Raw genomic sequence first — 24780 nt, forward strand, 5'->3', positions numbered from 1 at the left:
TGAGACTGGCCCAGGGGTCAAGGGGCCCTCCACATATGAGGTGATGATGTGTATTTGCCTCAGCAAAAAAAGAGCACCTGGACTATATAGATGAGCTGAGGGTAATGTAAGAGCGGTACGGGATCATGATTATGTATGATGGTTGGACTGGGCCCACAAGAAAGTCCATCAACTTAATGATTTTTTTGTGACAAGAGGACAATATTCCTCAAATCTGTGGATGTATCCAAGGAGAGAAAGGATGCAAAATACATTTATAAGTTGTTAAAGGAGGTGGTTGGGGATGTGGGAGTGGAGAATGTTGTCCAGATTGTGATGGACAACGGAAACAACTTCAAGAAGGCTGGTCAGAAGTTGATGAATAACAGTAAGTATTGACTCTTCTGGACCCCTTGTGCAGCCCATTGCATTGACTTGATGTTGAAGGACATGGGGAAGGTAAAATTGGTGCAAAGTGTTGTTGAGAGAGCCATACGGGTGAGCATCTTCGTCTACAACCATGGATTTGCACTGAACCTTAATAGGGAGAAGAGTGGGGAGGACTTGGTCAGGTCCGGAATCACTAGATTCGCCACAAACTATATTGCATTAAAGAGCTTTGAGACGAAGAAGGCCGAACTCAGAGCTATGTTTGCACCTAAAGAATGGGTTGGGTGGAGTCGAGTTCCCCTGGTGGTAGGGCAGCACAGGTAACCATTGCATCTAAGGAGTTTTGGATCCAATTGAGTAAGGTGGTAAAAGTGTTACGCCTAGTTGTCTTGGTCCTAAGGATGGTGGACTTTGCTTTCAAGCCCACCATGCCACAATTGTATGTTGATGTGGACATAATGAAAGACAAAATCTATAATACGCTGCAACGTGGCAATAGGACCTTCTTGAAGATTACCAAGGACCACTGGGAGCTTCAACTTATGCATCTACTACATAAGGCTGGTGAGTATTTAATTTATGTGTCTAATTCACATTACATTTATTTTTTTGGTAATTAAATATATTACCGAACCCCAGGAGGGGGCAGGGAAAGGAGAACAAAGGAACAATATACAAAGAGGGAAGAGGGGCATGAACAAAAAGCCCACTAGACCGACAAACAGCCAGCCAAAAAGGGGGGGGAGGGGGCGGCCAGCCTGCCTACGCAGAGGTGACTGACCGCAAAAAGGGCAGAATCAAGGCCCCAAAAATCCAAAATGTGTCTATTCTTGGAGTTGTCCGTGGAGGGACGATGACGGATGCAGCTGAGCTTAGAGGACACATCAAAATAGATGGCTTTCCAAATCGCATCAAAAGATCTCAATTTGGAAGTCCATCTCCTGAGGTTCCTCTCCATCCAGATATGGTGGATAGCTGCGCTGAAGACAAGCTTCCCTATAGTGTCACATATAGAGCTTCCTGGAAAAGTATTGAGCAACCAAAACCATTCGCGATCAAAGCACCTGGTCCTTCTATTGCGCGGCCAAATAGAGGCTAAAGCTGTGTTCCAGATAGTGGTAGAGAAGGGACAGTCAAAGAAAAGATGAGGGATATCTTCACGGCCAATCCAACAAAGGATACAAGCGGGGGCAACAGGGATGGTTCGATAGTTAAGGAAGGCTTGGGTGGGCAGACAAAGTCTGAGGGCTCTCCAAACAGTAAGACTGTGGCGAGGATATGGTCTTTGAACCAAACAAGGTTGTGCCAGGGGACGGGGGGACAAGGGACCCTGGAGAAGTTCCAGGCAGAAGAGGAGGAGAACAAACCGGAGGGTGAGGGGAGCCAAATAACCTTATCCGCGTGGGTGGAGGGAAGGAGGGGTAAGGGAGGAAGGGTGGCCCAGCTCAAAGAGATGATGTCTGGGTTAAGGAAGGGGTGAGGGGTCCAAGAGCCAGAGGAGATGAGGGAGGAGACAGTGGCAGCCTTAGGGAGGCCAGAGTAAGAGATGGCCCTGGGGCCAAGAATGCTATAGAGGATGCCAGCAGGATGCCAAGGATCAAGCCAAAGAGAGGTGGAATTGCCATTGGAAATGGAAGAAGAGATACCACGGAGGGCCAGGGGCCGGAAGGAAAGGATCTTGCGCCAAATCCAGGAGGAGTCGGCATGGATGGACACAGTCCAAATGGAGTCAGATCTAAGGAGGTGAGAGTGGACCCAAGAGACCCAGATGGAGTCCTGGCGGGAATGGATTCTCCAGAGGAGTTTAAGGAGGCCCGCAGTGTTAGAATCACGAATGCGGCGGATACCCAGACCACCTTCAGACTTGGGGAGGCAGATAGACTTCCAGCTGACAAGGTGTAGAAATCTAGGGGTGTCGCTACCCTTCCAAAGGAAAGCACAGAGGATTCGCTCAATAGCCTTGATGGTGGAGGAGGGGATGGAGAAGATACCGGTCCAGTAAATGTAAGTGGCTTGGAGGACCGAGCGGATACATTCAAGCCTACCCGCGTAGGAGATAAGCTTACCTTTCCAGAGCTGGAGGCGCTTACGATTGTTGTCAAGCATAGGGGTGCAGTGGTGGCTCGAGAGCCTGGCAGGAATGAGAGGAAGGCTAAGGTACATGATCGGAAGAGAGCCAATGGAGAAGCTAGTTAAGAGGCGGAGAGCTTCTTTAGTGGAGTCAGGGGTACCAGCAAGGAAGATTTTGGATTTCAACAGGTTGACTCTGAGACCAGAAAGGGATTCAAAGAGATGAAGCGAGTCCATGATGGTGGAGATGGAGGCGTGGGATGCCTTAGAGAATATCATCAGGTCATCAGCAAAGGCCAGATGGGAGAGGTTGGTGCTCTTGCACTTGGGAAGAGGGGAGATAAGGTGGAGATCAGTTTTGGTTTGCAGGCTTCTGGAGAGGACTTCCAGGGCAAGGGAGAAGAGGAAAGGGGAAAGAGGGCAGCCTTGGCGGATTCCAACATTGGAGCGAAAGAAACCGGCAGGCGAGCCATTTACCAAGACAGAGAAGGAAGGGGTGGAAATACAGGCGTATATCCAGCGGACGAAGACAGGGGGGAAACCCATGAGGGAGAGCACATCACAGATGAAGTCCCAACGGATAGAGTCAAAGGCTTTGTGAAGATCAATTTTCAAAAGGGCCGCCGAAGAATGTGATTTGCGGTCAAAACCGCGAACAATCTCAGAACAGAGGATGATGTTGTCCGCTATACTTCGGCTGGAGATGAAGGCCGATTGGTTGGGACTGACAAGGGAAGGGATGACTTCCTTAATCCGATTGGCAAGGATCTTGGCAATGAACTTGTAGATGAGGTTGCAGAGGGAGATAGGCCGGAAGTTAGTCAGAGAGGAAGCCCCGTCCTTTTTAGGGATGAGGCAGATGAAAGTGTGATTGATCTGAGCTAGCTGGCCAGGTTTGAAAAAGAAGCTGTGGACAGCTTTGAAGATCTCACCTTTAAAGGAGTCCCAATGACTGAGAAAGAATCCCATACTGAAGCCGTCAGGGCCAGGAGCCTTGTTGGACTTATGGGAAAGGATAGCTCGAGAGATTTCATCATCAGAGGGGATGGCTGTGACTCTGTGAGAGAGCTATGGAGGGCAGGGGGAATGAATTTGTCAATGAGAGAGGGGGGGGGGATAGGGGAGGGGGGGGGGGGAAGGGACGGGTTTAAGAGGGAGGAAAAGAAATAGGAAGCAGCATCTTTGATGTCAGGGGGGGAGGAGAGGTGGGTTCCATCAGAAGCGACAAGGAGGGTGATGGAATTCCGATTTTGCCTAGCTCTGAGGGAGCGATGGAAAAAGGCAGAATTCGAGTCACCAAGCTCCAACCACTTAGAGCTCGATTTCTGACGGAGCAAGCTTTCCTCGAGAGAGGAGAGAGAGGAAAGATCGCGGAGAGGCGCTTCTCCTGCGGCGCGAGAGCCGGGTTGAGAGGGTTAGGACTGAGCTGAAACTGAATGGAGGAGAGGTCAGACCGGCAATCAGAAAGACGGGAAGGGATATTGCCGAAGGTGGAAAGGTTCCAACGCCGAAGGGCAGATTTGGTGTTGCGGAGCTTACGAGCCAAGGCTATCAAAGGGAGAAAGGGGGAAGAGACCGGGAGAGGCCAAGCTTTCTTGATGGTCTGGAGGTAAAGGGGGTGGGAAGTCCACATATCAAAGAACTTGAAAGGTTTAGGGCCAAACGAGGAATAGGGCTGGAGAGAGATGAGGCAGGGGCAGTGGTCAGAAAGACCTTGGAGAAGAAAGGAGGCATGGGAGTGGGGGAGGGAGGAGAGCCAAGGCTCATTCACAAGAAAGCAGTCAAGCTTGCAGGCTATGCGGTTCGGGCCAATACGGCAGTTGTGCCAGGTGAGAGGAGAACCTGACCACCGAAGATCATCAACACCAAAATCCTCAATGCAATCATTGAAGGGGTCGACTGCCGAGAGATCAATAGGCCTACCACCCAATTTTTCAAGCTGGGAGCGGACAACATTGAAATCTCCGCCAACGCCCCAAGGGAGGGAGTCTATACCGGGCCGAAGGAGGGCGAGATTGGACCAGAGGGTCAGACGATCAGAGGTAAGATTAGAAGCATAGACTACAGTGATGTAGAAGGGGGAGGGAGAGTTGTGAAAAGAGAGCCGGAGATGAACAAATTGGGGGGAAGAGTGGGAAAGGGTGATATGGATTTTGGAGGGGTCCCAGAGAATCCAGATCCGGCCAGAGGGCGAGTGGGAGTAATTAGAGAGAAAGGACCAGGAGGGGGCAACGGAAGCAGCGATACGGGAAGCATTCTCCTGAAGGACACGGGTCTCGAGGAGGCCATAGAAGGAAGAATTTGAGGATTTAATGAAGGAACGAAGCTCAAGATGCTTGGCTAAGGAGTTAAGGCCACGAACATTCCAAATAAAGCCGGAAAACATGGAAACTAAGTCGAACGGGTGAGAGAGATACTAGGAGGGGAGCTCTTGTAGCGCCTGCGGGCATATGCAACAGCCGGGCAGCGAACCAAAGGACGACAAGGGGGGAGAGGCAAGGTCACGCCCGGAAGGAAAGGGTGAAATTTGGCGGATAAGGTTAGTTGGGTGGGGGAGGGGGAAGAGGGAGGTAGCAAAGGGGGGGGGGAGGAGGGGTGTGTCAACAGAGGGGATGAGGGGTTCGGAGGTGGAACGGGAAAGGGTTGAGGGTAACGAGTTAGGGTAGGTAACTTTGTATAGATGGGCTGGTGGTTGAATGATAGGGAGATTGTAGGAGAAAAAGGATTTGAATTGGGCCAAAGTGGAGGGGTGAGAGATGGGCCAAGAGGGAGGGCCGAAAGGGTTTATAAAAAGGGTTAAGGGATGGGCCGGTGAAGAAGATGGGGTGCGTTGAGAAGCTGGGCTTGAAAGAGGGGATGGGTGGGCCAGGGGGGTGGGCTGAGGGGTGGATGAAGGAAAGGGGATGGGCCGTGAAGATGGGCCTGCTAGGGGGGGATGGATGGCCGATAGTAAGTCATTAAGAGAAAGAGGGAGGGAACTGGGATCACGTGGGGATGGGAGGGGTTGGTAAAAGGGGGGCAGTTTGGTCATTAGGGAGGGACCAAGGGGGGTTGATAAACGACAAGGAGGGGGGGTTATACCTCACAGATCCGCAGTTGTCGAAGACCAAGGAGTTATCATGAAAATGGCTGGTTTTCTCTTACAGGGAACTCGCAGCGACTAAAGCAGGAGCGCAGACACCCAAATCTAGGAAGGAGGGAACCTCGATGAGGGTATCCAGCACAGGTGTATCATCGGAGGGCGGCCCTTGAGGCGACTGCTCAGGGTAACAGGCGACAAATCAGCGAAAATAGAGCTGCTTCCAAGAGGATTGACAGGTTCAGAGGACTGGCCAGCAGAGACGAGCAGACCGTCAGGGAGAAGGCCATCAGAGGGTGCAGTGGTTGCAGCGGCAGAAGGTTGAAGGCGGTGCAGGCGATTCTTCCGGCGGCGAGTCGATCTTCCACGGCGCGGCGGGGCAGACGTCGAAGAGATTCAGAAGCAGGGGCTTGCATAGGAAGAGATGGAACCATCGCCGGGGGAGAGAGCATTGAAGAAGACGACGGGTGAACAGCCGATGAAGCCGCAAGGGATAGCGACAAAGCAGCGGCACAGTTTGCCGTAGTGTGCCCGAAGATCTTGCAGTGGTCACAACGAGGGGGTAACCAATCAAACTTGATAGGCTGAGCAAAGCTGAAGCCATCATCTTCGACAACCGTTATGATCGAGGGAGGGGTAATCTCGGCCGAGACGTAAAAGCAGATGCAAGTAAAGGAGAGACGATCCATCTTGAGGGTGCGAGAGTCGGTGTGCAGAGGGAAACCAACCACAGAGCCAAGGCGACTGAGACAATCACGAGATCAGTAATGGAGGGGGAGTCCAGGGAGAGTGATCCACAAGGGAACAGAGCTGAAGTCGACCTTGTGGAGCAAAAGATGGGGGGACCATTGCCGAAGGAAAATGGGCTGAGAGCCCACCATCCAAGGAGCACCCTCCAGAACACGAGCTTTAACCTCATCGGAGAAGAAGCGAAAGACGAACACTCCAGTGTCGAGGAGGAAGAGCTTAAATGAACCAGGGGGTCTCCATTGCTTCGACAAGGAGGCTTTGACAAGGTTGAAAGATGGCCGAGGTCCAAGGAAGTGGCCAATCAGGCAGGAGTTCCATTTATCAATCTCAATAGAGAGAAGAGCAGCAGGGCAGTGGGCAACAGGGAGTCCATTTTCAATAGTAGGGGGGATATAGGAAAGGGATGGGTCTGCGGAGATAGGAGAAGAGGATTGAAGTAGAGAAGACCAGGTTTTGGGACCGGGGTTTGCCAAGGGAGAGGGAGGTGCAAGTGGAGTTGATGGCAGCTTCGAGGGAGGGGGTGGGCCAGGATCAAGGGTTGGCAGCAGGGAGGAAGGAGAGGGGGTGGCGGAGGAGGAGGAGGGAAGGGTGGTGGCGGAGACGGAGACGGAGAAGGAGGGGGATGGGAGGAGAGGTTTATTTCTTCCACTGACCTTTTGTTGTTTTCCATAATGCAGGTTTGACATTACATTTATTATTCATAGAATATGTAAAACATTGACAATATCTATATGTCAATTTTCAGCATACTATTTAAACCCCAAGTATCAATATAGCCATAGACTTGGGATGAATGCAGACCTTATAGAAGCAGTGAAGACAGCGGTTGGAAAGTTGGAGCCAAATAAAGACCAACAGGCTGTTTGTAACAATGAGGTGAGTTGTGCAGTTATTTATGAATATAATAAGCAATTACTCCGAATGGGTACCTAACATATACAATTTTCCATGGGTATAGATTAAAAGTTTCAGGGATGGATCAGGGGGTTTTGGAACCCCAGCCGGAGAGGCTGGCAAAAATGGTGGTGATGCTGGTAAGCAATTAAGTAACACATTCTCTTACTTACATATGCATTTAAACTTGTGAAATGCAAAAAACATGTGTTTTTGTTGTAATGCAGCTGAACAGTAGATGTTGTATGGGGGTTTGGCAGAAAATTTGAGGATAGCAATCAAGGTCCTATCCCAGACATGTTCTGCCTTTGGCTGTGAGCGAAACTGGAGTACGTTTTTGCTCATCCACTCAAAGAGGCGCAACCGAATAGGTTCCCAACATCTGGCTGACTTGGTGTATGTGCACCATAATATGAGGCTGAAGATGCAACACATACGCATAGGTATGGAGAAAGACACATCTCAGATCGAGCTCACCAATGTTTTCCAGATTGAGTCAGATGATGAGGATCCCTTGGTGGAGTAGGTGAGGGATATAGGTGAGCCAGTGATGGATCAGGCTAAGGGTAGGCCTGACCATATAGCCAGTGAGATGGTGTTGATGTGGATGAGTACATGGCTACAAAGGATGGATACACTCACAAACACCCCGACCGTTCGAACCCACACCTAGAGGACGGACTTCGGTGCAACGGTAAGGTTGCTCCATTGTGACCTAGTGGTCATAGGTTCGAGTTGGGAAACAGCTTTTCCGCCAAGCGGGGGTAAGGCTGTCACACCCCGGCCCGGTTATTAAGGGCCAAGTGTGGCGGGATGTCTCTGACATCCAACCAATCCCCAAGGATCACAAGTGCAGTACCCTATTCACAATCATTACTCACAGATACAATAATTAGAGGCAGCGGAAACAATTTAATTAATAGAGATAACATCATTAGAAGAGAAATCTAAATGATATTTCATTTATATAAATGATAAGGTTTGTGATACAACTATACAGTTCTCAAAGGTAGCACACAGTAAAAGTATACAAGAAACTATTCTATAACTATATAAAGCATTTATAAAGCATAAAAGAGTGGGGAGGTAGCCTGGACTATCAGGCCAAGATCGGAGGTTGCCTAATCATCACGTGCGCACGAAATATCGTGCACTTCAAACTCCAGCGCCCAAAATTCAATATTAGTAATAACTAAATCACCTTGAAAAATAAGGATATCACGAGTTGAGCTCTCAATTGAGCCGGTAAAGGGGGGTACAAGCTACAAACACAATAAATCCATGATGCGTGTGCTAAACTAACATGTTCTAGTACGGATACTAAGTCTCATGGGGTATAAGTACTACTACTAGTGGTAGATGCTAACCTCGGTCCGGAACTAACCCTTGATCACCCGAGCGAAACCATTCTACCACAGTGAGGACCCGCCGTTCGGAACTAACACATCGGACCCCGACAGACCCCCAAATGACCAACCCTGCTGTTTATTCCCACAGCGGAATTAGGGACCCGCTAACATGGGACGTGAAGATGGCATCCCGGAACTAACACCGGTCTCCTCCACGGGTTGTCAACACGTTTTCCCCTGTTGGTAAGGGGCGCAGATCGGGTAATGAATATCAATCTAGCCCTAATGCGCCTAAACATGATGAGGCAACGTGATCCGAGTTATAAATAACCGAATTCCATCATCATAAATTCACATCATATAAATAATCAATGCAAATGCAATGCAGTATGTCTTTGTGTAACTTATTTTACATGCAGTCTAATGCATTAAATTAAAAGCTAGAAAACTACATGCTCCAGGTATAGAGGTAATGATGCATGAGCATGGCATTCAGCATAAAATTGAAATTAACGTGATAAACACGCAGGAAATTAAGGTCGAATCCCCTTACCTGTAGTTGTAGCTAGCCTAGGTGAATAAACTCCAATAGGTAGGCAATAACAGACCAAGACAGTCCTAAATATGAGACAAGAATATTATAGATTAGTTATAGAAGGAATTCTAGGTCAGTTACCCACCAACAATCCAACAAACCGACTAGAAAACAGTAGAAACAGCCCTAAACAACATACCAAACACCATGCCATAGGTTCTGGGATGGTCCAAGGTCAAGTCCCAAGGGATATAGGTCATAAGGGCACAAAAATAGGGAGCCGGATGCGGACTTCCAGGGAGCGGTCAACCGCCCACGGCCCGCAACAAGATCCGTGTCGTGTCCGAATTTGGGGGTTTTGCTTAATTGCGGATCTTTGCATGTATGGCCCAAATTAGGAGTTTTAACATTAATTCAAGGTGGGTCAATCTATTTTGGGTGTTCAATTTCATAAATAGTTAATTTAGGAATTTCTTCAATTAAACCTAAATTAGCTAGGTTAGGGTTTACTATACAAGTAATAGCTTCAACATTGAAGGTTTGATTAGAGTTTAACACTCAATTTCAGGTCTGATTGGGCTGGAAATAGTTAGAACAGCCCAATCTCACAACAAAATCTAATTATTCAAGCTTAACTTTGAAGCTTTAATGGAGTCCAGCCATCTTAGGTGTATTTAGACTAAAAATAAACTAAACTTAGAGGAGAAGGAGAAGGATACAGCAAGGGTTCTCAGGGCTTACTAGAAATTAGAGGCAGAACAGGTGCTGGAAGCACTTCTAATGGAGATTCAAGTTCAGGTTCGGTTGTGGGAGGTAAGCCTTCAAGAGCAGCCCTTGTTCTCTCTTCTTCTCTTCTCTTTTCCCTTTTCTTTCTTCCTTCTCCAAGCTGGAACGAATTTTTCAGCTTCTCTAACTTGTAATGTGTTTTGTAAATAGTATAAGAGAAGTTATATATATATAGGATACTTAACCACTAAGGGGCAGAATGGTCATTTGGTTATAAATTATTTCTAAAATTGATTCTTTTGTATTTATTACCTTATTCCAGCTACAGATCGACGTCATGCGACATCAGGGATGATCCGGATACGGGTAACTGTCCGGAACCACTTTCTCCACTGGGGAACTGGGTCCCACGGGGTCAATTTTACTAAAATACCCTTCTAACCCTAGTTGGTCGTACAAAACGTTATATAAATATATTTTAAATTATACTTACATTGAGTTTAATTAAGGGGAGGTCCTGCGGCTGTCCGCCACGAGCACTGCACACGAGTAGCTCGTGCGGGGTCCCATAAGGTAAAAATTACTATTCTGCCCTAATACACTAATTAATTAAAAATACAACATATATACATATAAAATGGGATTCTTACCTAAGATTCGGCTTAAGACAGAGAGAGGCTTCGCAGACCATCAATCCAGCATGCCACGCTTATGTGTTGTCTTCCGCTAGACACCTCAGACTCATTTAAGGCCACGGTAGTTGGCTGATCGGAATGCCTTTACAGACGAGTCATGAGATAGGTCTGAATTTCTTAATCAAGACGACCCACAACTTAGAGGCTAGTATGGGCAAAGTTGAACCAGAACTTGAAAACACACAGATTCCAAAAGTTCAAATTTATTCGGAAATTTGACCGGGTTTCACAAAGGCTGCGTACATTAGGACCCTCCCCAGACCCTGCAGTAGCGGGAGCCTCGTGCACTGGGTACGCCCTTTTTTTAAGGCCTATATCAAGATCTCTCTAATCCCAGCTTTTTCACTCATCATCACAGCAGCATACTTTCTCAGCAGCAAAGAAGCAACAACCATAAACTTCATGCACCAAATCGTTGGATTGCAATAGCCTACATGCGGCCTATTTAAAATAAAGGACTCCCTAGCTAAGTAAGTGACTTGAACTACCCAAACTTACATAGCCAATAGGAAACTGAAAAACAAAAGACACTTAAAAGGAAACCCCTCTACACTAGGTAAAGGAGTTAAGTTAAATAAAAAAACTTAATCTAACCTAATAAAGTAAATCCAGTATTCCTATCTCCTACCCATTATTTAGGCCCCTTAATGGCCTATTACAAAAAAAACCCATTGGACTAAAGGCCCACGCCCAACATGTATAGAACCTAACCCAAGACTTATTTCCACTAAAATAAACCCACTTTTGCTGATTTATCTGCATCAGTAAGAGCACAGTATCTCCTCCCACTGATTGACGCTCAAAACTAGCTTCTTTTCTTCTTTTATATTCAAGCATTCAACTATTCTGTTTCCGAAATATAATTCTCAATCTATCAGGTCAATTTCATTATTCTATTTCAAATTTCAATTCTGCATGTAATATTATATTGTCCTCAGTTTTAGCAAACATACCCGAATCAATTGACCTGATTTTTGTTTCTCATTTCTCTCTTAAGCTTTTACTCCATCAGCCCTACATCTATTCATATTCAATTAAGACCAATGCTGTCCCCTTACCCATCCATCTGAAGTATAATTTCTGCCCACTTGACCATCAAACCATAACCACCTCATCAAACCCTGAAAAATAAGAGATAATAAGCCTCTCTTTTCCTTTATTGCAAGCTCCTGTAGACAAAGGAAGCACTTGGCTGAAATCTACCAGCTAGTGCTGAACTGAGTTAATTTGTGATAATTCCCTTCTGAACTAACAGAAATAGCATTTTTTTCCCTTGTTGAATTAGGAGAATTAGGATTCTTAATCTAGTGCTAGTGTGCAACTAGGATTGTGGGATCCATTGAGAGCCCTTGATTAAGGAACCTCAAGTTGACTGCATATAGGACAAATGCATAAATATAGTATGCTTCTGTACAATAAAAGTTATTATCTTGAAGTTGAGCAACAAAAAATAAGAGCCTTTTGAGTCATAAGAATACAGGTTGTCAACTTTACAGATTCATGCCACCAAGTAGAGTGGTATGGATTCCATAAACATGAGAAATTTTGAAGTGCGCAAACTTAATATTATAGAACACCAAGGATCAAGTTTGTTACGTCAAAGTTCACAACCATGAACATACGATTTACAAGAAAGCATACTTGAGATGCTACATCATTAAACATTTAGGCTGATAAGCATGCACTTGAAAATGTAATAAGATACAAGTTCCTTACTTTAATAGAGCTTCCCGCCAAGAAGGCTCCAAATAAAAGCAGTAGTTTAGATCCAAATCCTTAAGCGTAGTATTCTCATCGATTTCAATATTGTCGGATGAGCGGCCAAGGGAGGAACCTTTCAAATCAAATCTTCGATGAATCCTCAATGCAGTGCAGAACATGTTGCCCATTACTACAAACCGAAACTGCAAATTCAGAACCAGTTCACAAAGGATCAACTTTTTCTGTATCAAATATGTCCCTGAGAAGTAAGATGTAATCCATAACATTTTAAAATAAAAACTGCAAGTCCTGTTTCTCCTTTTCTCTCTTTTTGTTTTGCAGGTTCCATGGTAGTACTTTTCTAGTTTACTTTCAGCTTAGCTTTGTTTCTATGACTAAAATATGGCAGAATTTTAAATAGTGTTAAGATGTGTACCGTGGGCTATTACTCTGTTTTAGTCATAGTTGTCAAGGCATCGCTAGGCTCTGCCTAGGCGTCTAGGCGGATTTCTTGGGGCTTAAGCGGTTGTCGCCTTGGTATTGAACGCCTTGGTCCTTATTTATGCCAAATATCATTTAAGTAATACTTAAGATAATATTCATAAATAAGCAAATACCCCCTATTCGAAATCAATAAAAATAGTTAAAAAATAAAATTCTAAAAGGATAAAAAGTCAACCCCCCAGTTCAAGAACAAAAACTGGATTTTCAAAGGTAGGTAAAATTTTCAACTTTCTAATTCTGGGTTTTTCTCAAATCTAAAAATTCCATAATTTTTTTTGGGGTGAATAAAGACTTCATTACCAAAGAGAATGAGGACTACAAAAAGCCCCCGAAAAAGGGAGAGAAGAGAAATACACAAATGTACAAGCAGACCCAACATGAGATAGGGGAGGGGGAAGACCCCAGGAAACAACAATATGCCTGTTCCTTGGGGTATTATTACAAAAAATAGAAACAACAGAGAGCTTGGCTTTGATGTCAAAGGAGATGGAGTCCCAAATCTAGCGAAGAGGCCTAGAGTTGGAGGTCCATTTCCTAATATTACGCTCTATCCAAATATGATTGATGGTAGCACAAAAGGCCAACTTCCCAATTGTGTCACAAATAGAGGATCCACCAAAGGTCATGTCCACCCAGATCCATTCCCTTGAGAAGGGAAGGATTCTCCAATTATGAGGCCAGCATTTTGCTAGGATGATTTTCCAAATAGAAGCCAAGAGAGGACAAGCAAAGAATAGATGGTTCAAATCTTCCACAACATTCCAATAGAGGCAACACAAAGGGGAGACTGGGATTTGGCGGAGGAGAAGAAAGGACTGCGTTGGGAGCATAGTTCGAAAACTCATTTCGTTTCGGTGTTTCGGGCTGACCGAAATATCCGAAATTATATTTTGGTCGAAATTTTGCATTTTTCTGGTATGTTTCGGTAGGTCATTTCGGTGGGTTTTAGGCCAAGTTAAGGCCTTAAACTTCATGGAAACCCTATTTTAGGCTATATAAACACATTTAAATGTTCAAATTGCAAAAATAGTCACCCAAAGTGGTGTTTTGGACCATTGATTGGCAATGTATGGTCGAACCCTAATGTATAACTTAGTTTATTACACATACACATTGTTTAAGACTTTAAGTTCTAGAGGACATAATAAATTAATGATTAATAAGCAATTTAAACAAGTAAATTGACTTGGAAGTTGGAAACATAAAGTGAATGACTCATAAGTCATAACTTAAGTCATAATATTTAGTACATTAAGTCAATAACAAGTTAACAACTTAAGAAGTTTGAATCTTGTGTTCTCCAAGTGGTTCCGGCGTAGATTCGAAGGTCGGTACACAAATCAGCAAAAAGAGTTTGAAGAATGAAGAAGACAGAAGAAACAAACCACAAAAGAGCAGCCTTGTTAGTCTCGGTTAAAATTTCGATCGAGACTAATGAGTTTCTACCTTTTGTACTAGGTGTTTTGAAAAGAAAATCTCGATATCTCGCGAGATATGTACCAATATCTCGAGATATCATGAGATAATCGAAATCTAGACCGAGATTTAGTATTTTTTTTATTCGAGGTACCATTTCGTTTCTCCCTGGTCGAGATTTTCGAAATATTCGAAATCTCGACCGAGATTTCGCGAGATTTAGTACTATAGACTTGGGAGGCAGTTTGAGAAGACACGCTAGGCAGTGAAGTAGTGGCGGGGAATATGAAGCTTGAACCAGACGAGCTTCCTCTAAGGGGGTAACGGACCTCTGGGTCTCAAAAGATTCTAGGCAGCTTAAGAGCTGAACAGGCCAGAGTTGGAAGGGGCCTAAATAACACTAACCACTTCTCCCAGAGTGTCTTCTAGGGATGGAAGGCAGAGCATCCCAAAATTCATTGAGCACTGGGTGAAGAGGAGGGGGGATCCCAGTCATCATTGGCAATAATGTCTACAACCAAAGATGCAAATCGGTTTTGACCATGGGGCAAAGCAACTTCAGGGTTGGTGATTTGGTCATTAAGAATGGTCGGCTGGGCTGATAGGTTGCCAACAAGGATGGTAGCCTCGGTAGCAGCTTCTCTAAGATCAAGAAGGGAGGCCGAATCTTATTTTGGAGCACAAAGAGTTGAATCATGGCCAAAGGTTTTGCCAAAAAGGCAGTGGGGAGGCTTCAAGTCATAGTGGATTTCTTGCTCAAAAGAGCGGCCATCTCCTTCATTTACTTTGATGAACAAAGGGAGAGAGGCTTCTGCTAAGACATCGACACAGATTCGAGCATATGCCAGATGGTCCTTCCTCATAGTTCTAGCATCAGAGAAGAAGGGGGGGGGTACTCACTACTGATCCCACCATGCTAAGCCCCTCTATGCACCTGAAATGAAGTGGTAGACCAAGAAGGGAGATCCACAATGGAATGGTAGATAAGTCTACACGTCTCAATTGTAGATGACGATGCCATTACTGGAGAAATAAAGGTTTCTTCCCAACTTGCCAAGGGCCTCCTTCGAGAGCACGGCTTTTGTCGATATCATCAGAGAACTTGAAGACAAAGAATCCATTGTCCAGAAGAAAGGTTTCAAGATTTCCTTGGTGTCTCCATTGCTTGGCTAGAGAGAGCTTCACGATGTGAAATGGAGGACGAGAACCAAGGTAGTTGCCTACCAAACAGTTTTCCCACAGTTTAGCTTCATCCTAAGCAGATCAGGAGGGCAGAGAGCTATTTTGGAGGCACCATCAAGAGAGGGGCAATGAAACGAAGGGGGAGGCCTTCTCGAGGAGGGTTTGGTACAAGACTGAAAAGAGCACTCCGTTGAGGAGGAGGCCGAGCAGCAGGGGGGAGGGCAAGGGAGTGGGAGAGGGAGGAGGAGGAGGGGAAAGAGACATTCCTCCAGAAAGTTAGAAGGAGGAGAGGCAGGCCCTCAGGCCAACCAAGGATGCCGGCGATCAACAGAGGTCAGAACACTCTTCTTAGTTATGAGCTTTTGAAAAAGACTTCTTTCATATTTTATTTTGAGAAATTACAATGGGAGAAAAGAATGTTGAAGCAATTGGTTCTTTTTCAATTCCATAAATCTTAATATGGTAAACATTGCTAAAAAACAAAAAAGCGGTAAAATATTCATTTGTTTTGATATCTAAATTTTTTTTTTCATTCAAAGTGTTTTTGACAGCGTTCGCGTACACCAAATAAGGTTTGACCAATACATAACTCTTTCAATATAAATCAGATTTAAGAATCTTGGGTTTGTTGGAAAGCTGGTTTTGTGTTCTACCTAATACAAAAAGTAAAAAAAAAAAAGGGCGTACCCAGTGTATGATGCTCCCACCATTGCAGGGTTTGGGGAGGATAATAATGTACGCAGCCTTACCCCTGTTTTGCGAAGAGGCTGTTTCCAGAGACTCGAACCCGTGACCACTTGGTCACAATGGAGCAACCTTACCGTTGCACCAAGGCTCACCCTCTCTACCTAATACAAAAAGTCTTATGTAAAAATAAAATCATTTGACCAGTCAAACTTCTTAGAGAACAAGAACATTTCTCTAAATCGAGAGCAGTCTAATTACTCATAGATAAGATTATATTTTCTAACAACAATGTAATCCAAATGTGAGACTAGGTATACCGTGACAATGACCAATTCCAAGAACAGTATAAACCAACTGCATGTTTTGATTGTTTCAAACTTACAATAGTTTCCTTCCTCGGTTTTACTGTCTTCTAGTTCTATGTTGATTTCTGATGACTTGATGTGGCTTAATATTGATTTTTGATGACTTGATGCGACTTAATGATTTTTGACGACTTGATGTGGGTTAATGTTGATTTTTGATGATATAAATATATAGTAACATACTGAACATGTTAGAAAAGAGGGCAATAATAAATAATACTTGGGAGCCTTGGTCGCATAGGCGGGTGCCTTGTTGCCTAAGCGCTTAGGAACCCCTCCACCGCCTTGACAACTATGGTTTTAGTTATGTGTTGGGTGTAGATCACGATAGGGGGAGGGCCCCTCTACCATATCTATAGAAATAGAGTGTCCCTATCGTGATCTAAGTTGAGTCTGAGTTTAGCCGGTAATGTTAGTAGGTGTTTACTTTCCTTTATTGCTTCCTTGTAGTTAGATTGTAATTAGGTGTTGGAGTCTTAGTAGGTTTCCTACTAAGGCTCCACTTGCTGGTTTATTAATAAAGGATGATACCATGAGAAGAGTTACTGAATCCTATCGTGGCAGGTTGGATTCTCTTCTGTTGTTCTCTCTCTCTCTCACTTCCTCTTCTCTTCTTCAACCTTGGTAAGAAATGGTTCTTGGTTTCTCTCCTGTTACAAATAGAAAGTCCAAAAAAGGCACTACAATATCATACTCTCCAAACCAAAAGCTTCATCTCTGTGGGCCCCTGAACAGAAAAAAATCAGTTTTTTTTTATAGTTGGGAAAGGGGGGGGGGTGGAATTATAAATCACCCAAGTTGGTGATCTAGGAATTGCACCTGACACCAAATGCCCCTATTTCCAGGATGATGCTGGCACTTCTGACCATTGGATAGACAAGCCAAGGTTTAGATAGGCCAGGTGTTAAATTTCAGTCTCAAAATTCAATCATTACCCTCCCTTGTAATGGCATACCCCACATATATTTACAACCACCCTGTGGTTGAGCTGATTGTAGACCACCGTTGTGCTAATGCCCCCATTATATAGGGTGGTCATAGATCAGATTTTCTTGCTGGGTACGTTAGCTCGCCCGTTTATAGTTGGGGCGTTAGCGCTTTTCTTGCTGCTAGCACGGCGTGGTAGTGCCCATGCACCCTCCATAGTCCCTTGCACCCTCTTTTGTACTCCTGGATTTTTTTAATAAATTGTTTTGGGACCTGACCAACTCAGATTGGACTGCAACTTGACACGTGGGCAAGGGACCTTGAGATCAAACTGTTCATAAATTTTGGGCCCCATTGGAGCTTCCATAGCAGATATTTGACGTTAGGTGCGATGTCGTGGATCACCAAAGTGGGTGTCTGCTGTCCCATAAGAAGACCCTTTTTTTAAGCATTTAGATCCCAATGGCTACCAAAATCATTAGGCTCAGAGAGAGTCTGAACTATCAAAAAAGTGAGTACCTGTTCTTAGAAAGTCCACTAAGGAGTAAGGACAAGCTGCAAAAGAGAGGTATAAGTTTTTCAAACAACTGTAATGTGTGAAAAAGGATGTTGAAACAATTAAACACTTGTTTTATGATTGATTTGTTGCTTCTGACATGCAGGCATACTTTGTGAGCTTTTGTGGAGTTTTAGTAGTTGTGCTTGTGTCCAAGAAATTACTTTTATCACCTGGGTCATGCTCCATTTGGTGAGAAAGGACAGAATGTAGTAAATTACTCATTGCAATTATAATGCATGGGGTTTCGGGTACGAAGGAATTGAAAATTTTTGTAGTTAGGCAAAGATAGCAAGAATGGTAAGGACATCACCCAACAATCAACATCGGTATTTGGAAAGATTCTTTGGCTTTGTATGGGGATGCATTTTTAGTTGATTGTTATGTGATTAGTCTCTTAAGAATATAGAGATATGTTGATCTGAAATGTTTAAGTGTATATCTCAGTACACTGTAAAGATTATTATTGTATAATCCTTTTCTCACTAAAAAAATTAGCTTGAAAAGAAAGAAAAAAAATCATTGTTGGGCTTGGCCACATTATCCCTCTGCCTGCCTCTGGGTATGTATGCAATTCCCTATGATACAGAGAAGAAATTTAGAAAAACCCAAAAAAGCTCTACCTTTTTGTTTAATTTTCTCCTTTAAAAGGGAAAATATCATTTAGGAGAACATGAAAAAAAAAACAATAAAATCATACACTGCTTCTTTGCATTCTTATACTTTCCCATGAAAGGACTTGTCAGCAATAATCGCAAATTGAAAAACTCAGGGACCTTTGATGACTTCATACCAGTTGGGCCTCTCCGCCTAACAGCTTAAGCTTTTGGGTTGGATATTTCAACAAGATCTGTATTCAAATGGCTGATTAAATGGCTCATAACGAATAGGTTAAACTACAAGATAATCTGTGTTCTGATATCAGTGGTTCCATCATTACCATTCTTTGCCATATGCCTTAATCTTACCCATATTCAAGGCAATGGGAAAGAATCCTCACGTCTTTTAAATGTAGGATCCCCTATTAAGTCTTTCTATGAGCAAATGACCGCAAGATATGTTTGTCACAAGCATGGTGCAAGGTCTCAATCACGGACCTGGTTTCGGCCAGGCAGAAAACCGAGTTGGGCTGAGATCTCGGCGAGTTGGTGCATTTTTTTTTTGTGAACTCAAAGCCAGGTGTCAGTGGATTTTTGACCTAGTTAGGTCATGAAACTTGGTATACAGCCTATTTTGGGCCATTTAAACACAATGACACTATCAGATGTTGAATTATCAAAGTCCAAATAGGAGTTTGACTTTGGACTCTAGGTTGGTAGGCTACGACATACTAATAGGCCCTATTCTACACATAATTTAGTAGTAGAAAGCATACAATTAATGTAAAATACCGAGATCTCGAGCATGGTTCAAAATTTCGCAATATATCACCGATATATCGGCATTGTGAGACCCAACTCGAACTTGGGCCTATTTGAACTTGTGTGATTTCAGGTTCTGGTTCAGTATCCATGTATGCCTTAATGTTGTGGGCTATATCGGTTGAGGATTCGGACCAATCCCTTGACTCATCTATGGAAGACTCCGAAGAGCCAACTCAGTTAGCCATTATTGAGTCTGAAGAACCCAGTGGGACCCCGCACATAAGTTTGCGTTCGAGACATGTTGGGTGGAGCATATGCAAAACCTCTCAATCTCTTAGGCCGGGTTGTAGGTAAGAATCCATTATTACATATATAGAACTAATGCTTTAATTATGTAATATTGGCTGAAAAATAAATTTTCACCTGTGGGACCCACATCCCCGTGTGGATCGAGCCGCACGTGTTCCATCACGACCGGGTTCTCATCTATGTCGAAGGACATCAATCCCAGGACTTAACTATAAATCTTTATGGGGTTAATTGTCTTTTAATTAACTTAGATAATCACTTTTTCCAAACTAATTCTATTAAGGCCCAAACCAAACACACCCTAGTATAACTAACTATATAAGAAATACTTAGCCTTAGGAGTTCATTTCTATCTAAACAAGAACCGATTCTGCTCTAAGGAGAAAGAAGAGAAAAGAAGAAAGGAAAGGAGAACTTGGGCTTGAAGAACTTGGCTATTGGAGAGAGAGGCTTTGGGGAGGACCAAATCGATTGGGTTGCTACGATCTCCTCCATCTCATATCTTGGTAGGCCATCAAACCATACTGAAATTCCCCAATTTCTTCCATTCTTCTTTGGTTTTGCTGAGTTCATAACCCATCTCAGCCCAAATCTTGTGAATTGGGGTTTTCGAAGTTAAAGACCCTAAATCCAACATGCATTTGGGTTGTATTGACCCAAATGGTATATTCTTCATCCCCTTAAAGCCAATTTTGTGTTTTAAACCATGCATGGCAAGATCCATGAAGTTGGGTCTCAAAACCAGGCTCTGCAACACCTACCGGATGTAGAAACTACCCCCTGCTGACGTCCGATCTCAGGACAAGTCTGAATTCGGTCCTCCTTTGCTGCCTTGGTTTTGCCCTAAATGGTTGGGGCTTGATTCAGATTTGTCCTAGTAAGTAGTAACCTAATTAATGTTGTGTATTGTTAAAATAGGTTGTAATCTCTATTTTGATTGAGGTTTATTAAAGAGTTGGATCTATTTTTGGTTTGGCACACCCTCCAACTCAAGGTGAGTGGAATTTGACTTTGTTTGAGAATGTTTATTTCCATTAATTTATGCTTATGCTTGCTGCACCTGTTCATTCATCATGTTAGAAGTTATGTCATATATGTTTATAGCTTTTCCTTTTGCATTAAGTGTATGCATGATGGTTAGGTTACATTCCATATTGCATATGCATCTTACTACTGTGATCTATGAATGATGTGCTTGAGAGGTAATGATGGAACTGATTTACTTTACTATCTATTACTGAATTATATGACATCCATGTTAGAACTGCATACGGTTAGGCTATCATAAACCCAATGCTACGATCCTTGCCAACAAGGGTAAGGTGTTGGATAACCCGTGGTAGGTCCGAAGGGATGATTCCGGAATGCCATTCACTGTCCTAGGTTCGAAGAGTATTTACGGAATGGGGTAAACAGTAGGGTTAACATTGGGGGTTCGCTGGGAACCGATGTGTAACTCCGGTACTGGCGGGTCTCCATTGTAGTAGAGTAGTATTCTTAGGGTCCGATGCGTGATTCTAGAACTGAGGATATCATACCTGTTACAGTAGCATTTAAACCTCATAAGACTTAGATCTGTTGCTAGTTGCATGCTCAGACTTAAGCCATGCATCATGGACTATTTGCATCTGTTTGCATGTTTTCCCTCGCTGGGCTCAATGGAGCTCATCCCTGCGGATATTTATTCTTTTCAGATACTGTGGCTGGTTGTGAGGAACCAAGTATGGATACTATGGCTGCTTTGGATTTCCACACCGATGATGGTCGTGCGGTGCGGGAGTTTGAAGTACATGATTTTTCCTGCGTATGCCACGCGTACGCATTTCTGTGATGTGGCCTGACGGATTAGGCTATGATCTTTTGTTTTAATACATTATTTTTGTTATAGTAAAAGATATAGTGGCTTTTGTAGACCATTGAGCTTGTTTTTAATTCTGAGAAGCTGTATAGTGTAAATGCAAGTCTTAAATCATATATATATATATATATATATATCAATTTATCACTTAGATTCCTTTTATTACTGTTGTTATTGTTATTTATTCTCTCTTCCGCTGCGTGTTGATTACTGTATTGTGTTAATTCTATGAATGTGAGTACTGTACTTGTGATTCTGGTGGTTGGTTGGGTGTCGGTTGGCATCCAGTCAAACCATGCCCTTACTAACCGGGCCGGGGTGTGACAGGCATATTTCCGAAATCTCGACACTACCGAGATGAGATGGGCTTCTAAAATGAAAAATGTTCAAATTTCAGTATATTTCGTCAAAATTTCGTGAAATTTCGGTATATTACTTAAACAATGTGTATTTAACCATTTATACATCAGGGTCCGACCATACACTGTCAATCAAGGGTGCAAACCCAAAACACAACTTTGAGTTCATTTTTTTGCAATATGAAGGTTTAAATGTGTTTGTTTAGCTTAAATAAGGGTGTACATGAAGTATCAGGCCTTAATGTGGCCAAAAACCCATTGAGATGGAGTGCTGAAATATGCCAGAAAAAATACCATATTTCGCCGAAATTTCGAAATATTTTGGAAATTTTGACCAGCCCGAAATGGCGAGACGAGACGAAATTTCAAACTATGATCTCGAGTCGATGCTTTTTCCTTAACTCATCCTGTCTTGTCTCGGACCTTCAAAAAACCGAGATATCTTGGGGATCTCAGCGAGACCTCGTTCCATGGTCACAAGGAACAAAGAAGCAATGTAAATTTCTGCTCCTAAGCTTCAACTGGGTTGTTATCAATAGGTCCAAGATATAGGTGATATTTTATTTGTATCTGAGATAATACTTGATTCTGATTTTTTATTTTTTAGGGGCACTTGGTGTTGTTGTTATTGTGTTGAATCCTAGTAATTTCTTATATTAATAGCGGTCAAATCCATCAAGAGAAAAGTAAATGAGATGCGTGAGAGCTGTTACGTTTTTCTGGGAGCCCAGGTCAAGATAGGATTGAATAGTCTTTATGTATGTGTCTCATTTAACATAATCCTGCCATTTGATGACACTGAACCACACTGGCAGTGAAACTGGATTGAATCAGGGAGTTCATTGAAAACTGGCAGGTTCAGTTCAACAGCTTCTTCAACTAAAAAATCTAAAGTGGAGCTGTGTTCGAAGAGAAACGTAGCTCTAACGGTTCAGTTCAACAGCTTCTTCAAGTAAAAAATCTAAAGTGGAGCTGTGTTCGAAGAGAATTGTAGCTCTAACCTCGCTTTTAAGTAGCGAAACACCTAGCACTGCACCAAATGTTACCTGTGGTGCTTATTGGTATTTTTTTATTTCATTTGTTTCTATTCTTCCAAAGTTTAATCATTTTAAATTTGTTATTAAACAATGGTTTGACCTGGTCAAAACTGGCAAGAACTGGAACCAGGCACTTTTTCTGGTTCAATGCCTGGTCTGGTTTTAAAAACTCTAGTTATTACTCTATTTTCTTCCTCTCTCTCTTCATCTTCTTTTACTCTCTTTATTCTTCATTTTCTCTCTTTATTCTCTCTAATCTCTCACTGTATTGTTCTTTCACCTAACCTACATCTTTCAGCATTCAAAACTCCATCTTTAATCCAGTCAGAAAAGCCTACAAATACCAACTTTCACCATTAATCCACCCAAATCTCTTCGTCCCCCTTTTGATCCAAGCTTCCATTAAACAATCAGACAATTCAGTGATCCATATTATCCCTGTAATAGTAACACAAATTATATGCCGTGTCAAACCTTAATCAACCATAAACCATTTCTACCACCGCGTCCTAGCAGTACAAACAGGCTGCCCAACAAAGTTTGAAAATATGAAATCTGAAGTGCAAAACCAAAGAGAGATCCTGTCATAATGAACTTTATATAAAATGGTCATTAATCTATCCAGTGAGTTTCAGTGGTCCAATTACCACAATTCTACCAGTGATTAAAAATATCAATGAAAAATTACACTTCCTTATAATCTGAAAGAATGACATAGTTCCACTCATACAATGGATTGTTGTTAACAGCATAGTTATTAAGGCGGGAAGGCGACCATGGCGTTTTAGAGGGTAAAAAATCCAGGCAACACCGTCATGGCGGCAAGGCACCCAAGGCGTCCAAGGTGACCAAGGAGCCTGGACGCCATGGCATTGCCTTGGCAACTCCTTGATAACTATGGTTAACAGCTTCATGCTGTAATGATGAGCGCATCTCAACCTACCCTCAAACAAAAATTTTAATGCGAACTGCTTTTATCATCTTCAAATGAATTTGTAGGTCGTAGTTTTTGAGTGCCATGACAAAAGTTTTATTGTGGTTAATTTTGCACCATTTTGCTCTTCCATTTTTATTTTCCTGTCCTTGTTATACGCATCACACAGGTTTCTTTGTTCTGGCTAACGTAAAAGAACCATGAAATTGAATAACCATGTCGTATTTTCACCACAATAGGAAACTCACTCCATGTGCAGCAACGGAATTTTCAGTTTTATCCATTACCTTTTGGCCACTTGAAGGGTTGATCCTGTGAAGACCAAAAAATTTGGTGATGAGGGTATTTTCATAAGTACGAACATGATGGTGATAGTTTGGAAGCATCCTTAGAAGAACCTACACATTTAGAATCCCAGTCAGCAGGACTTCTATCAATGATTTTTTAACAGTATGGTATGTATCATGTGTTTAGATGCTACAAAATTAACACCAGGGTAGATTATTAACATGTGTAATACGTAAAGGAGATTTTACAGGCTTGACAGGAAGACTGAAAAGTTAAAGCAGTTGCATAAATACTGAAGGAAGTGTGATATCCACCACATGATTTAAGTTGATAGGAATAGGACAATCCAAAAGGTTAAAAACACCAATATAAGCTCAATCAAACAAATTTAACCATCTCATCAATGTATAACCTTTTATGAGTTTTTAGGAGTTCTACTGAACTCTTTATGACCATTTGATTTCTGGTCTAATAAACTCTTAAGTGGGTCACATGCAAGTGAGCTGATCCTAAAAATCATGCCAGACCATCAGTCGAGCAACCCGATATACTGCGAATCCTCCTATATTGGATTTACACTAATTTTACCAAAAGTTTCACAAATTAAATAGAAGGCAGCATTTAGTTGATAATTTTCAGTTACTATATGTTAAAAGTGTGTAGTGTGAGCAGCTGGTCCATGGACTAATGTACCATGGGATATCTCTTTCCTTGTTTCATTAGGATTTAGGCTTAATCTTTATATATTATATAAAGGGAGAAATGACAAGCACTCAGCTAATAGATAAAGACTTAGCGAAGCTAACCGAGCTAAGATATCGCACAG

At 43.0% G+C, this 24780-nt stretch overlaps 1 protein-coding gene across 2 annotated transcripts in view; it reads right to left on the reverse strand.

Annotated features, from left to right (window-relative positions):
• LOC122655835 (phosphatidylinositol 4-phosphate 5-kinase 9-like) overlaps positions 1-24780 on the reverse strand; it is a 91235-nt gene that overhangs the window by 20872 nt on the left and 45583 nt on the right. For both annotated transcript variants that reach the window (XM_043850196.1, XM_043850197.1), the window contains 2 exons: positions 23954-24064; positions 12184-12371 (listed from right to left, as the gene is read on the reverse strand). In XM_043850196.1, the coding sequence (XP_043706131.1) occupies positions 12184-12371; positions 23954-24064 (299 nt within the window). The remainder of the gene's footprint in view (positions 1-12183; positions 12372-23953; positions 24065-24780) is intronic.

Source organism: Telopea speciosissima, chromosome 3, assembly GCF_018873765.1.
Source record: "Telopea speciosissima isolate NSW1024214 ecotype Mountain lineage chromosome 3, Tspe_v1, whole genome shotgun sequence".
Classification (NCBI taxonomy): Eukaryota; Viridiplantae; Streptophyta; class Magnoliopsida; order Proteales; family Proteaceae; genus Telopea; species Telopea speciosissima.